This window comes from Anolis carolinensis, chromosome 1 (genome assembly GCF_035594765.1).
Source record: "Anolis carolinensis isolate JA03-04 chromosome 1, rAnoCar3.1.pri, whole genome shotgun sequence".
Classification (NCBI taxonomy): domain Eukaryota; kingdom Metazoa; phylum Chordata; class Lepidosauria; order Squamata; family Dactyloidae; genus Anolis; species Anolis carolinensis.
In genome coordinates, this window is record NC_085841.1 from 102,118,617 (window position 1) to 102,133,363 (window position 14,747).

The window sequence follows — 14,747 nt, forward strand, 5'->3', positions numbered from 1 at the left end:
GGCACCTGACGGCGCACGCGACACTGGCAAATAAAGCTTTCCCAGAAACTCAATTAACAGGGGACAATGCCTGCTGTCAATCAACTTAAGTACCTGGCTCTCTTTCAACACAACAGTCACACAACAGTTAGACTTTGACCACAGGAGTCAAGCCCACACTCAGTTTAAAATCTTAGCCAAATCTTAGCCAAATCCTGCCTGAAGCCAGGGAGCAAAAATGTCCTCCTGCTGCCTCTGGTTCTGCGAGAACCAACTGCCCTTCTGGGATAAGGCTCTGGCAGAAACTCACACTGGCAAATAAGTGAGGTACCAACCAACCTTGCAAGGGACAATGGCCAAAAAACCCCAATTTATTTAGGTTTCCTTGGTGTGATGCCTCATGGGCCTTGTAGTCCTGCTCCTAGTGCCATCGTGACAGATGGAGACGAAAACATGGGGTTTTCACCGGTTCAACAAGAGCTGGAATCTTTCCAGCTGCCGGATGTTTTCGCCCAAGAACCCAGTAAAACAGACCTTGGGCATTCCTCACCCCGTTCCCTAGGAGACAGTCCTATTCTGCAGACAGGGGAGTGAGAGAACAGACTCGCAGGAGCTTACGGATTGCAGCTAAACAACAGGCTGATTAGCCATGCTTCCCTTGGGAAATTCTAAGGAGTTTCACATCTGGACAAAGTTGGGTTTCGTTTCCCGTTCTCTAGGGAAAGAGGTCGTTGGCGGGAAAACGAGACCCCAATATAGGTGCCTGGCACGTTAGAATTGTTGCGGAGTCAACAGAGCAGCTCCAGAAGCAACTTCGTGTTTCCAGCCTTGTGTGGACTTCACAAAGTCCGCAACCCCAGTTCCTTGCTTTCCGGATCAAGTATTCAAGATTTGTCTAGCCTTGTTTTTAGCCACGGACCTTGTTCTTAGAATCTCTGCTTCGCCTTGTTCCTAGTCACGGACCTTGTTTAATGATTCAAGTTTGTTTCCAGCCTTGTTCTCAAGCTACCTTGGACTTCAAAGACTCTGGGCATTTTCCCCACACTATTGCTTGGCAATAGTGTGTGTTTCGGTTATTGGATTTAAAACTTTGAACTCTAATATCATTTATTGGACAATACATTTTTGGACTTTATTTGGCCTCATTTGATAGGTCAGCTTCTGAACTATATTCTTCACTTGTTTTTATAACTTTTATATATTTACTTAATAAATATATTAGATAGATATTGGCCTCTGCGTCTGGTTCTTGGTGCTCCGTTGCCTCGGGCGTGACACTTGGGCGTCCAAACAACCAACACCTTAGGATCAGGTGTCCCAAACTCCTCATCAGAATCCGAGCTCCAAACAGCCAACGCCTTTGGATCAGACGTCCCAAGTTCCTCATCAGAGTCAAAATCACTCCACCTATACCCAACCCTGTCCACACTCATGTGGGGTCTGCTTCTGAAGAAACCCAAGCCTCTCCTGCGTCCTCAGCATCCATGGGCCCAGTTTCCTCCTCCGGAGCCCGTGCCCAGTCAATACCAACCCTTTCCGCCACCAGCGGGTCCTCAACAGTCACTTACACCTCAGGATTCCCTTCCAACTGCCCAAATGAATCCTCATCTGAAGTTTCCTCATCTATCTCCCTGACTCTCTTCCTATGTAAATCTTCCAGCGAGCCCTCCTCGCGAGGATTCTTCCTTCCCCTCCTGATCCTACCATTATCACTCACAGCCTCAGAAGACTCATTCACAACAGTTAGAATGTCTGAGAAAAAGTGGGGAGAAATTTATAGTTCAGGGAGAATCGGAAATCATTGGAAAATGCAGCATGAGTTGTAAGTAATATGGCATCACTGATCTTTGTTTAAATTCTTCCTCACCAAACTGGATCTCAGCCATGCACAAACGAGGACTTTAAAGAACACACATGCTTATCTGTGTTTGGAGCCAGTTCACTGTCTCCATTGAGAAAACTAAGGAAGGGTTTAAGAGAGAAAGTAAGATGGATGAGAGAAACCCAAAGCTAAATAAATAGTGAGTTACTTGAAAGGGGCATGTGGTCACAAAGATACTTTACTTTCATTAAATCTGTTGACATCTATCTTCAAATATCAATTTCTCTTATGGAAATATGATTATAAAACTATCTGAGAAAATGAAATAAAAGTAATGTGAAAGATTGAGCAGGCATCAAGACTGCTTTTCTCTATGAAAGGTTATTCACACAGATAAAAAGAATATTCAGCATAAGTGCAGTAGATGGATTTTGCACAGAAGTGAGGCCCTACTTCGCTGGATATAGCAACGTTTTGTTTGTCTCTTGTCACAATTCATATCTATCCAGAGCTGGTAGTTAGTGAATTGAAATAGACTGCAGAAGAATCCAGAACATCATGACACATGTAATTAATTAAGTTCTATTTAAGATATTATATCAAGGAAGAGGGAATTCAGATAGGAATGTCAGCCATTTTCTGCCATAGCTGGCAGGATTGATAAGATTGATAGGGTTATACTCCTTTATGCTGTGTAGTACAATAAGGAATGATCAGAGATTATGTGCAATAGAGATTGGTATTGGAATGGCCCTGGACTTTGATTTTTGGATTATGTTATTTTAATGTTTACATTAATATGTTTTAAACTCTATGTTTTAATGTTAATGTTATTGTGTTTTAATGATTCAATCGATAGCTGTACTTTATTATTGTAGTGTAGGCATTGAATTTTGTCATAATATGATTGGAAACCGCTTTGAGTCCCCCATCTGGGGTGAGAAAAGCGATATACAAGTGAAGTAAATAAATAAATAATAAAATAAAGCAAAGTCAACTTGTAGAAATGATTTAAATCCTTGTTATGAAGCATTTTATCCCATTTTCTTAATGTCTTCAATCATTTGTTTTCAGCTACAACATATTTAGATGAGAATTTACACAAAAATAGATATGTATATTTAATCTATCCACAGTATCATTACAGTATATGCACATTAGTCACCATCATTAATAACTAAAATTAGCAATAAAATATTAAATTGTAGACATTGTTCACTTATGTATTAATGTGTATATTCCTTTGTTTCTCTTAAACTTAGATTCAGCCTGTGGGAGTTCATTAAAATTGTATCTGTGCCTCTCTTTATGCCTGTAGTCTTAAAATAAGGTCTAATTTTGAGTCATAACACACATTTTCTTCCTTTCACTGTATTCTATTCCATCAAATGAATGCTTCTATTTAGTCTAGGTGTTCAATTAGTAATAAAAAAACCCAATTAATATGGACCATATATTTTTAGTGGTACACAATGTTAACCCAGTTTAGATTATGTACAAAATGTTTTCTGTTGGTAATAATTTGGACTTTATTGGTTATATTTAGACAGTGAACTTGTTAAAACAAAACAACTTGAAAATTACTTGTAGTTACTTTCTTCTTTTAGTTGTACGCACAGACACTCACATACATTTACAGGAAGCGAAGTATGGACTGTGTCACTAATAAGTAAAAGTATTGCTCTGGTGATTTTTCACAGTAAAATGGGCCAGGGTGCACATCATTTGCAAAATACCCCCTGAAAAACCTTTTGTCTTTCATCTTCTCTTTCTGAGTCTGTAAACATTGCAACCAGAGAAGAAGTGAGTAGTAGAAAAGACTGACAGGAGGGGAAATCACCAGACTGTCCAGGTAACTTAGCATCTCTTCCCTCATATCACACTGTATTCTGGTAACTCAAATATACAGTTCAGGAAAACTTTCCGACATTATGTTGCCGACACAGTGATAGCTGGATCAGCAGAGATCACCATGATGTGAATTATAACACAGCACTAGCTGGAAGAAACTGAGAACAGAACTCCCCTTACTTTTGGTCTATTATAGTTTCTCCTAATCTTACCTTCATCCAGGTAAGACACTTTTTTCTCTATCATCCCGCAACAGACAGGGCAAATATAGGGCAATTTTTGTTTTCCTGATGATACTTGTATGTAGGCCACACATTTTTGGCATTAAATCAAAGCTGGAATTTCTGGGTTAGTTGATTATTTTTTTGTGAGTTTGAGGGTGGTGAGTTTTTTTGGTGAGTTTTTCACAAATCAACTATTTGTGGTGATTGATGGTTTTTGGCATTTTTTCACCCTGTATACATTACATATAGACCATATCCTCATCCCTGATCTTACCTATGTTGTGTCAGAACACTGTTGGAATATGGAAAAAGGTATGGAGTCTCCTCTGAATACCACCTTGCCCTCCTCTTAAGCCTCTTTCCAAAACACTGAAAGAGAGACTGGTTGTTTTGCAGCTCACGAATAATGTTGGGAACTATAGCTAAAGGGTCACATCACAGCAGGCAAAGACAACCCTAGTTACAGAGCATGCCTGAAGTTCAGTTTTGCTGGGTTCAAATCTTTAGCATCCAAACAAGTCCCCTGATGTTGTTAGATACATTAGTGTGTCGAGGTCTTTACACTATCATATGCACCACCATCAACATAAGAACCAAAAATAGACACTGACATAATTAATCAGGGGAACTGAATTCTTCTAGCTCGCGTCAAGTAAATTTAGTGCTTGCAGGGGAAATAAATGCCAGAAAAAGGTGAATGGTCACAAATGTCAGATTTGTTATAAACATTCCCCACCCATCCTCATAAAAATAGCTCAACTGTGGTAATGACAGCAACATCGAACAAACCAGGTTTTTGCACAGAGGAAGAACGTCAGAAATGAGAACAGAACATTGTCAACATTTTCCATTTTTTCCAGATACTCTGGCTCAGAACTCCAGATGAAAAGACCTGGCAACAATTCTTGCTGCTGATACAAGCACAGTATAAGAAACAAGGAAATGAACTGCTCATGCTTTAAGTATGTCTACTGAAAATATTTTCCATAACTCTCTTTACAAATGCAAAAAGGCGTATTGGCTAAACAACCTTTTCTCCATTGGTGGGGACTTCTTACTCAAGGGACCAGAACAAGTATATGATGTTAAAAAAGAAGAAAGCCCACATAGGTATGGAAGTTGCCAACATGACCCAGTAAAGGAAATGGAAAGTGCAAGTACTGCTGCTGGTTGATATCTAGCAAATTCATCACAACTATTTCTTGCTTTTACTGAATCTCTCATATACACTTGTGGCTTTGAGAAAGAGGCAGGAAAATAACAATAAGAGCTCCAAATATATATTATTACTGTATTATTGTTACTGTTATTATATTTATTGTTATTATATTTATTTATACCCCGCTTTATCTCCCCAAAGGGGATTCAAAGTTCTCGAAATAAAACATTGGTATCCAACTTAAAATACACACATATAAAAACATTAAAATAGAATTAAACACAAATAGCATTAAAAATTTCCGTTAAAAACCATAAAAACATATTCAGAGTTTAAAACCATTGTATCCCCTGACTAGATCTTAAACACCTTCATCTTTAAATGCCTGCCTAAATAAAAAGGTTTTAGCCTGCCGCCAGAAGGACAACAAAACTTGAAGAAGTAAAGAACAAATATCTCCCCATTTTCAATACAACATTATCAGGCAAGACCTACAGCAAAACCGCCAGCAGCAGTGATTCATATCCCTCGAGCTGGTCCTAGTGTAGAATTGCTATATGTTTATTCTCACCATATATCTGTCCATTCCAAGCACATGATAAACAATTCTAGATCTATCCTCAGCAAAACATCAGAACAACAAAATAATACTGTAACTGTGCTGCTTTATATCTATTTGTGTGTTCATGAGGATTAGCAGATAGGTTTCCTTTCTCATTCTGTGCTTGTCACTCACCCTAGTTTTACCCAAGATACATCTCTGAAGGAAAGATGAACATTATCACCTCGCTAATCTAGGTTTTACCAGAGTAATTCTGCCAGTAGTGATTTTTTTCATCATTGCAGCTTTGTGGACAATGGGAGGTGAAAGGCTGTGGGAAAGGAGCACTTTTCACCCACTGATTTGAATCTAGTAACCAGTTTTTGTGGTTGCATGTTTCTAACAAAAAATAACCCGTTAATTCTTATATTCAAATAAAAACTTATTACGATTTTCTGCTGCTAGATAGTTGCACTACAGTACTGAACAGCTATTAGGAAGATGGGAAATACTGTATTTGCTTTTTCTCCTGATGTATAAATATCTATTGGTAGTTGCCTAAGTGACAGCTTAATGAGAATTGATTATCTGAAGACAAAAACTATTGCTATTACAAAATGCGCACAGTAGCTAATATTTTGTCCAATACTGCTTTGAGCGAGTCTAGATTTTGCTTGCTAGAAGTCACACCTTTAAAACAGTGCCACAATAAACAAGAACGGCAGCATAAGCAAATACCAGCAAATTATCACAGCTAATCCTGCTTTGCATGAACAAAGGGACAATAAATGTCATTACCTTTGAGAACAGAAATGTGCTGTCGGCTCTCCCCATCTGTGGGGTAGTTCCTGAATTCAATATCTTCTCCATCTTTTAATTCAACCTTATCATAACCATACCAGCCAAGGAGCTCATTCATGGTGTTTTCTGCAAAGTTCTGAAAGAGAAGAATTGCCTACTTATTTATGCAATCAATAATCATTTTGAACTAAGAGATGAATGCATAAATCGAAATCTATTTTCACTGTACCATGAAATAGCAGGTTTGTCCCACCTCCTCCAGACTAATGTTCATTTATCAAGTCACGTACACAGAATGTAATGCATTTAAATCTTTGAATGACATGTGTAATTATGACAGACCTTCATGAATTTCCAATTTAAAGAAAAATATGAGAGGGAAGAGGGCTATTTATCATTTTTTACATACAAATTGATAGTGGGTAATATATTTAGTACACATTTTTTTTCACAAAACTTTATATCCTGTGATACCATAAAGTGTTTTAAAGCACATCAGGAAAGCAATAGAAGGACAAAGATGCTTTCCCGGGCACTAGTTAATCAATCTCACTGCATTATTACCATTAAAATTAGTGCAGGCTACTGCCTCAATCCAAGGTTGTTATAAACCATGTAGAATAAAATTACAGTACAGACACATTTAGAAAATGATGCTAACAAAACCCAATTGCTTTTACGTCTCCAACATTAATCCATCTTGTTTATAGCAATCTCAATACTATCTAGTCAACAGCATAGGTTTCATGGTGATGTTTGTATCAGAAATGCTTAACTGGCTTGCCTGATATAATTAGAAAATGAGAGACACTAACATATTTTGTTAAAACCATTGGCTTTTTATAAAACATTCAAGTTTATTTTAAAAGGTTCAAGAAAACATGAGCAGAAGTTTCATTTAGACTTTCCCTACTAATCCTGATAAAGTTAGGGAAAGAAGAGATAGATGCCAGGAGAAGGGTTTCCATAATGGACCTCCACCTTGTCACTACCCTTCTAGTAACTGGCTGAACATCTGCATAGGATTACTAACAGACCACAAAGGAAGATCAAGGCACGGGTTATTTGGATCCAATTGCTTTAACCTGCTATGGTAACAGCAGTTTTCCCAAAGTTAATAAAATGTTTATTGCCCAGGCCTCTTTATTTAAAGACAACATTTGGCACCAAGAATGGAAGTCATAAATTTCTGAAAGATTCAGAGAAGGGAATACAATTAAAATGGCAGCTAGTAAACATTTTGCTTGAATTTAGACTTGGGGGAAATGCAGCTCTGGTCTGGGAAAAACTCAAGAAAACTGATAAATTGCATTTTAAAACTGTGGGAGTTGTTGAACTGGAAAGTGCACAGATACTGTATATACTCAAGTATAAGCCAAGTTTTTCATCCCTTTTTCAGGCTGAGAAAGCCCCCCTCGGCTTATACTCAGTGAGGGTCCTGGTCAGCTTATGTTTGGGTGAGATTGTACTTGAATATATAGGTAATCAGAGATGGGCAGTCTTATCTTAAATTACAGTTTTATGTAAATATTCAAAAACATTTAACCTACTGATTCCTCAATTAATGTAATTTTATTTGTATCTATTTTTATTTTTGAAATTTACCAGTAGTTGCTGGATTTCCACCCTCGTCTTATACTTGAGTCAATAAGTTTTCCCAGTTTTTGTGTGGTAAAATTAGGTGCCTTGGCTTATGTTCGGGGCAGCTTATGCTCCAGTATGCATAGTAATAATAATATAACAAACAACTATAATACATGGCATCATTCATACATTCATGGCATCATCATTGGAGAATAAACAGAAAGGAGCAGCATGAAAGCACTAGAAACTGTAAGAATTAGACTAAACAAAACAAAATACCAATTCTAAATATGTATAACATATTTAGGCAGAAGATGATCCTGTTCTACCTAAATATCATATAAGCAAGTCACAATGAACACTAAAGTGAAATACAAATAAAGGAATTCAAGGACTACTAATTATAACATTGACTTTTTATGTAGAACTAATAATTCTGGTAAATGTCGAAGCCTTCTGTTTCAGAATATCATGGTTTATAGTTGTTTCTGCTCCCACAGTTTTTTAATTGTATTATATAGGTTTTACTGTAAGTCATTTTGAGTCTCTTTTTTGAAAAAAGTGGGGTAATAACAATAATAATAACAGTAATAACAACAATAACAGTTTTAACACTACCCCTAACCTACATACCACACTTCTCTACCATTTTAAGATGGAGATTTTAGATTTCAAAAGCTCTGGATTGGGGAGTGGCTTCCTTCCATTTCCCTAACTGCTCCATAATCTCAACTCTTACCCTCATGCTCATCCCTGTGTCAATGTTCCCTGTTTTGCACATTTTTTAGATGTTATAGTCAATGTTTTACCAATACAACTCTAAAACGAAGGAGGGAGGGAGGAGAAATGTTCAGTCTGGTAACAAAAAAATTAATGACTTCAAGGGAATTTTTCAAGGGAAAAGGTCACACACATCCATTCCAAAAATCATCACTAGGGCCACCTGCAAGTACAGTGGGAGGAACCGAGAAAATAGATACCAATATGTGACATTTAAGCCCATCCTCTATGAGAAACTCCTGGCGTAGAAAGAACGCCTCAGACCCTCTAATGCAGGGGTCCCCAAACTAAGGCCCGGGGGCCGGATGCGGCCCTCCAAGGTCATTTACCTGGCCCCCGCCCTCAGTTTTATAATATAATATATTGTATATACATATAATATTGATAATAATATTATAATGTAATACAATATAACACTATAATATTAATTATATATTCTATATTACATATAATATTACTAATAATATTACAGTATAGTGGTATAGTTCAATATAGTAATATATAAAGCTAATATTGTGCTATGCTAATAATATAATATATTGTATGTACATATAATTTGTAAGCCACTCTGAGTCCCCTTCGGGGTGAGAAGGGTGTGATACAAATGTAGTAAATTAATGCAATAAATAAATAAATAATAAATAAATACATTTTAGACTTAGGCTCGCCCAAAGTCTCAAATGACTTGAAGGCACACAACAACAACAACAACAACAACAACAACAACAACAACAACAACAATCCTAATTAACTTGACTATCTCATTGGCCAGAAGCAGGACCCCACTTCCCATTGAAATCCTGATAAATGTATGTTGGTTAAAATTGTTTTTATTTTTAAATATTGCATTGTTCTTTTGTTGTTCTTGTTGTTGTTTTTGCACTACAAATAAGACATGTGCAGTGTGCATCGGAATTTGTTTGTATTTTTTTTTCAAATGATAATCCGGCCCCGCAACAGTCTGAAGGATTGTGGACCGGGCCTCGGCTTAAAAAGTTTGAGGACCCCTGCTCTAATGCAATAGCTTTCAACCTGTAGGTCCCCAGGTGTTTTGGCCTACAACTCCCAGAAGTCCCAGCCAGTTTACCAGCTGTTAGGATTTCTGGGAGTGGAAAGACAAAAACATCTGGGGACCCACAGGTTGAGAACCACTGCTCTAATGGGTTTAAAAATATTGAAAATTTGCACACAGATACACACACACACACAAATTGAGACAGGAAAAATATTATATGGATGTCAGAGAAACCCTTACCCCAATTTCCCATAAGTACACTTCCCAAAAAAATGACAAATCTTTTTGGACTGTCTGAAAGAGCTTCCTAGGGGTCCTTCCAGACAGGGCTGAAAAAACGCCCTGTTGGCCTTTTACGTGATACCTCAGGTAAAAGAGGATTAATTTGGGACAAAGCAGGAAGACACAGGGTATGGGCCCTGTGGGGACAGCTTTAAAATTTAAAAATCCTTACCGGGTTGCCATGAGGCTGCTCTGGCAGACCACCTGAATCATAAAAATGATGCACCAGTAGCCGTGGGGGGGGGGGGGCAAATAGCTCCTGTCCATCCCATCCCCCCCCCCCCCGGACGCCTTCTGCCACATCATGTTTATGCACCAGGAGGGCTGCCGGAGCAGCCTCATGGAGACCTGGTAAGGATTTTTTTAAATTTTAAGGATTTTGTGAGTGTTTTTTGAGGTGGTCCCAGTGCCGTAGTTACCGTGCTGGAATGGGGAAGCTCCCCAGGAAAGCTCGGTTCTTTGGGAAGGGCATGGGGACTTAAACCCACTCTGAACCCTGTCTGGACGTGCCCTAGATCAGCTGTTTTATTTTGGCTATTGTGGTTTCTTGCAACTCTGTTGTTCTATAGTTTTTATTTTTCCTAGTTTTATGTATTTATATATATGTGTGTGTGTGTGTGTGTGTGTGTGTGTGAACTATACAACACTCATCATAGTGTTTCAGAAGTGTACAAAGTAACAAATAATGTGCCACCATTGAAAAATAAGGAAGTCCTGTACTCTTAGATATCTGTCAACCAACAGACCTACAAACAGTAAAAATATATTACAGAAGATACCTGCTTGACAATGCTTGATTATAGAATGACTCTACTGTAAATGTAGAAACGCATCTGCCAAGCAAATTTGCAACATGGATAGAAACAAACAATAACCAGAAATATAAACATTAAAAAAGGCAATGATAGTGAGAAGAAAAAATGTCAAATACAAAACAGAGAAAAATATTTTCATGGGGGAGAAAAGACCTGTGAAAACATCAGTGATTGGTGAAAAATCACAAAAATGTATTCCTTCGTCACAGAGGAAGGCTGTTTGGGCAAACCAGAAGCACCTGCTCTAAATTCTTGCAAATATATCGCAGATGGAAAATGTAACAGCAGAAAAAAGGGAAGCATGCTAAACACCTTTTTGTTACTCCTCAGTGACTTGTATTGGCTATAATTGTGCCAGTAGCTGAACTCACAGTTACACTGAGTGATGGAGAATTGTTGAGGCTGCACAGATATTTAACAGAGATGTGGTAACTTTCAGCATAAACTACTGAGTTAAAATCAGCTATATAGAATTATTTGTCCCACATAAGTAAGAATTAATATTTTGCTATAATTATTCATTTCGTATAGCACTGTTTTGAAACCAGTCTGGACCAGATAGTCTGAAACAGAAAAATAATGGCAGAGACAGAAAAAGTAGCTTATGGGGAATCATAGAATAATCATAGAAGAAGGCCCATCTATCTCTAAAGAGCGTAAGCACTTATCTTTTCTCCAAATGATCTATAGTTAATAAAGTGTTTGCCCTTAACTGACCTTTTCCCATAATAAGACAATAAGAATACTATCCCTCGGTTTCTATGATGCCAAAATGATTTAAGATACACTGTAAATTACAATTCATGACCCATCAATAGGATATGGCAGAAATGAATCTTAATTTTAAAAATGTAATATCCTCTGAACCCTGAAGAGAGGGCTGGATAATAAAATGTTTTAAAGCAGGTATTATTTAACTTAATAGTTAAGGCTATTACACACAAATTCTGTGCAGAATTTACTTCTCTTCTGTACACATTAGTTCTCTTAGTGCCCTCTTACATACATGCCAAACCTTCGCTTATGAGTAGCTTCATACTGCTTATTGCCAGTATTCTGTCTTAATGTTAAACATATGTTTAGCAATGTTGCATGACCACAGATACAGTTGTTGAAGGATTAGATTTACAGAGAGCTATAGAAAGTAGACAAGTAAAATAAATATAAGTTAGGCATAATACTCCACCAGCATCACCTTTACCAGTAAGCTAAATACATCCTGAAGAATTTAACGGTCATATCAATGCAACATTTGTATCTTAGTACATCTCCAAAAGCCAAAAAATGTAATTGTATGAACTTGCAAAAAATCTCACCAGACATTTTTGATATATTTTGAAATTGTTGGTGAATGCAGGTGGTATTTGCCGCACCCTAAGATATTTTGTCATGTAGTTGTTTAAGTATTTATAACAAAATAGACCTTTTCCCTTCATCCATATATTCTGTGTATGATAGCATCCACAAGATATTCAAGGGCAAGGCTTTCCCACATTTACTATTTGGAACTTGATCATCTGTATAATCTGTTCTATGGGAAAATTTGATAATATTGCATAAGAAACATTAAATGCCATAGCTACAGAGCTTCATGACAAATACTGATTTAAGGAATCAACTGAATTGCTTATGTTATTTTTCTTAGGTTTTCTTCATCCTGTTAGATCTTAAAATATGATTTCTTTTCTAAAGCTTGGTTTAATTTTTTTTAATTAAATATTGTTATTGTATTCACTTCTAGTCTTATATTGTGAAGGATGAGCTGTTTCACAAAAAAAAATGAAATCACATCACTGGGGTTACTGTTATTTATATGAGTGATGAGAGTGAGAAACCTGGGTGGGGTATGGCTATAGATTATATTTATCTTTCCTAACCTTAGATCATCTTGTTAGACATACACATACTGCCATGGGGGCAAAAATAAGACAGAAAAATGTCTACTACAATGTCAGTTTTACAGTTTAAAGTCAATAAAGAGTGTGCAGATTCAAAGCAACATGTTCTTGTTTAAAAGCCAGAAAGGAGAAGAGATTCACCATCTACTCCCCTAAACAAAGAACTAGGAATCTGTGATAACTGCAGCAATGCACAGAAGGATGGCAAGGTAGAGTGAACGTCTTCCCTCCATAGCAACAGAACTAGTCAGTAACCAGGACTGAGCGGCAGCAAAATCACAGAATAGTTCAAGACCAATCATGGACATTTGCATTTCTTTATTTTGGCAGCGTGTTTTTAAAGTGGGCAAATGTTTCTCCATGTGGTAAAGCGGTTGCCTGTATTCACCTAATTTTACTACCACCTTTCCACGCAGTTACCAAGCAGTCAAGACACTAATAAAGAACACTAGTAATAAGCATTAATAAAACCAATAAAATAATTGCAAACGTCATCATTAGCAAACAACAAAACAGTCTGGAAATCACTGAATAGGTTATAATGTGTAAGTCTCCATGGTTATTGTGTGTCTGTCTGTATGTGCCTTCATATTGCCTGACAACTTATAGTGCCTCAATGGATGTCATAGGGCTTTCTTGGGCAAGGAATCTACAGAAGCAGTTTTGCCAGTTCCTTCCTCTGAAATACAGCCTACACAACACCTGGTATTCTGTGACAGTTTCCCATGCCAGTGCTAACAGGCGCTGGCCCAACTTCATGTCCAAGATCAAATGGAATTTGGTATCTTCAGGTATTTCTCATGACCAAATCTCCATTCACAAGTAGAAAACATTATGGTTAGGTATAAAAGAAGATTGTGTTACTTATCACCAAAGCAATAGTCATATTTCATACAGTTCTCAATCAAATCGATGGGTTTTTACATCTGATAAGATGTGATAATTCAGTAACACAAACTAACTCCAAAAATCTACATAAGAGCCCAAAAGCCAGCTAGGGACAAAGACTATTCCCTTATTTCTGTCTGCCTGTTTCATCATGACTTGAATTTAGAATATAAGGATTCAAATCTTTATATGCCTACCATTATCAGTGAATACTCTTGTATATATTATAGGCTGTTTAGGACGTTATGCCTATGCAGCTTTACTCATACCCCATACTTTAGCCAAAATGGGGACTCAAGGCAGTGTATAATTTAAAATAAGTAAAATATAGTAAATGAACCAGTGTCGAGTAATGTTTTGAGTACTGGACTATGACTCTGGAGACCAGAGCTCTGATCCTTTCTTGGCCATGGAAACACATTGGTTGACCTCAGGCAAGTTACATTCTTTTAGCCTCAGAGGAAGGCTAAGGTAAACTCTCTGTGTAGAAATCTTGCAAAGAAAATGTCCTGTGAGAGTTGCCATAGGTCAAAAATGACCTGAAGGCACACGACAGCAATATAATTAAACCCATATAAAGGTCAACATTAAAACAGAAATACTAGAACAATTTCAATCGTACACTTCAAAAGGATTAAAAAAACTGATAAAAAATAGTTCACTAAAAACAATACAGTAGCCTCTAAAAAAACATCAGTTCTGAAAGCTGGTCAGAATATAATGGTAATATAATGGCCACCCTGGCAAGCAAGTATCAGAACTTGGGGACTGCCAGTAAGGAGACCATAGGTTGCATCCCCTCAAAGCATGTCTCAGGGCCTCTCCTGAGAATCTCGGGGGTCAAGAGTCTCATATGAAGGAGAGAGGGTATGTTAAATAACGTTGACTTCAGTCATACCGGGAAGAGCGCGGGTATCAGCTCCAGCTCCATGTGGGGACATGAGAGAAGCCTCCCACAAGGATGGTAAAACATCAAAACATCCGGACGTCCCCTGGGCAACATCCTTGCAGACGGTCAATTCTCTCACTCCAGAAGTGACTTGCACTTTGTGAAGTTACTCCTGACACGAAAAAAGTCATACAGAGGTTTATAGACCTACCCAGCATT

At 37.5% G+C, this 14,747-nt stretch overlaps 1 protein-coding gene across 2 annotated transcripts in view; it reads right to left on the reverse strand.

Annotated features, from left to right (window-relative positions):
• sobp (sine oculis binding protein homolog) overlaps positions 1 to 14,747 on the reverse strand; it is a 199,101-nt gene that overhangs the window by 171,321 nt on the left and 13,033 nt on the right. For both annotated transcript variants that reach the window (XM_062980188.1, XM_003215610.4), the window contains exon 2: positions 6,375 to 6,513. In XM_062980188.1, coding sequence (XP_062836258.1) covers positions 6,375 to 6,513 — 139 coding nt within the window. The remainder of the gene's footprint in view (positions 1 to 6,374; positions 6,514 to 14,747) is intronic.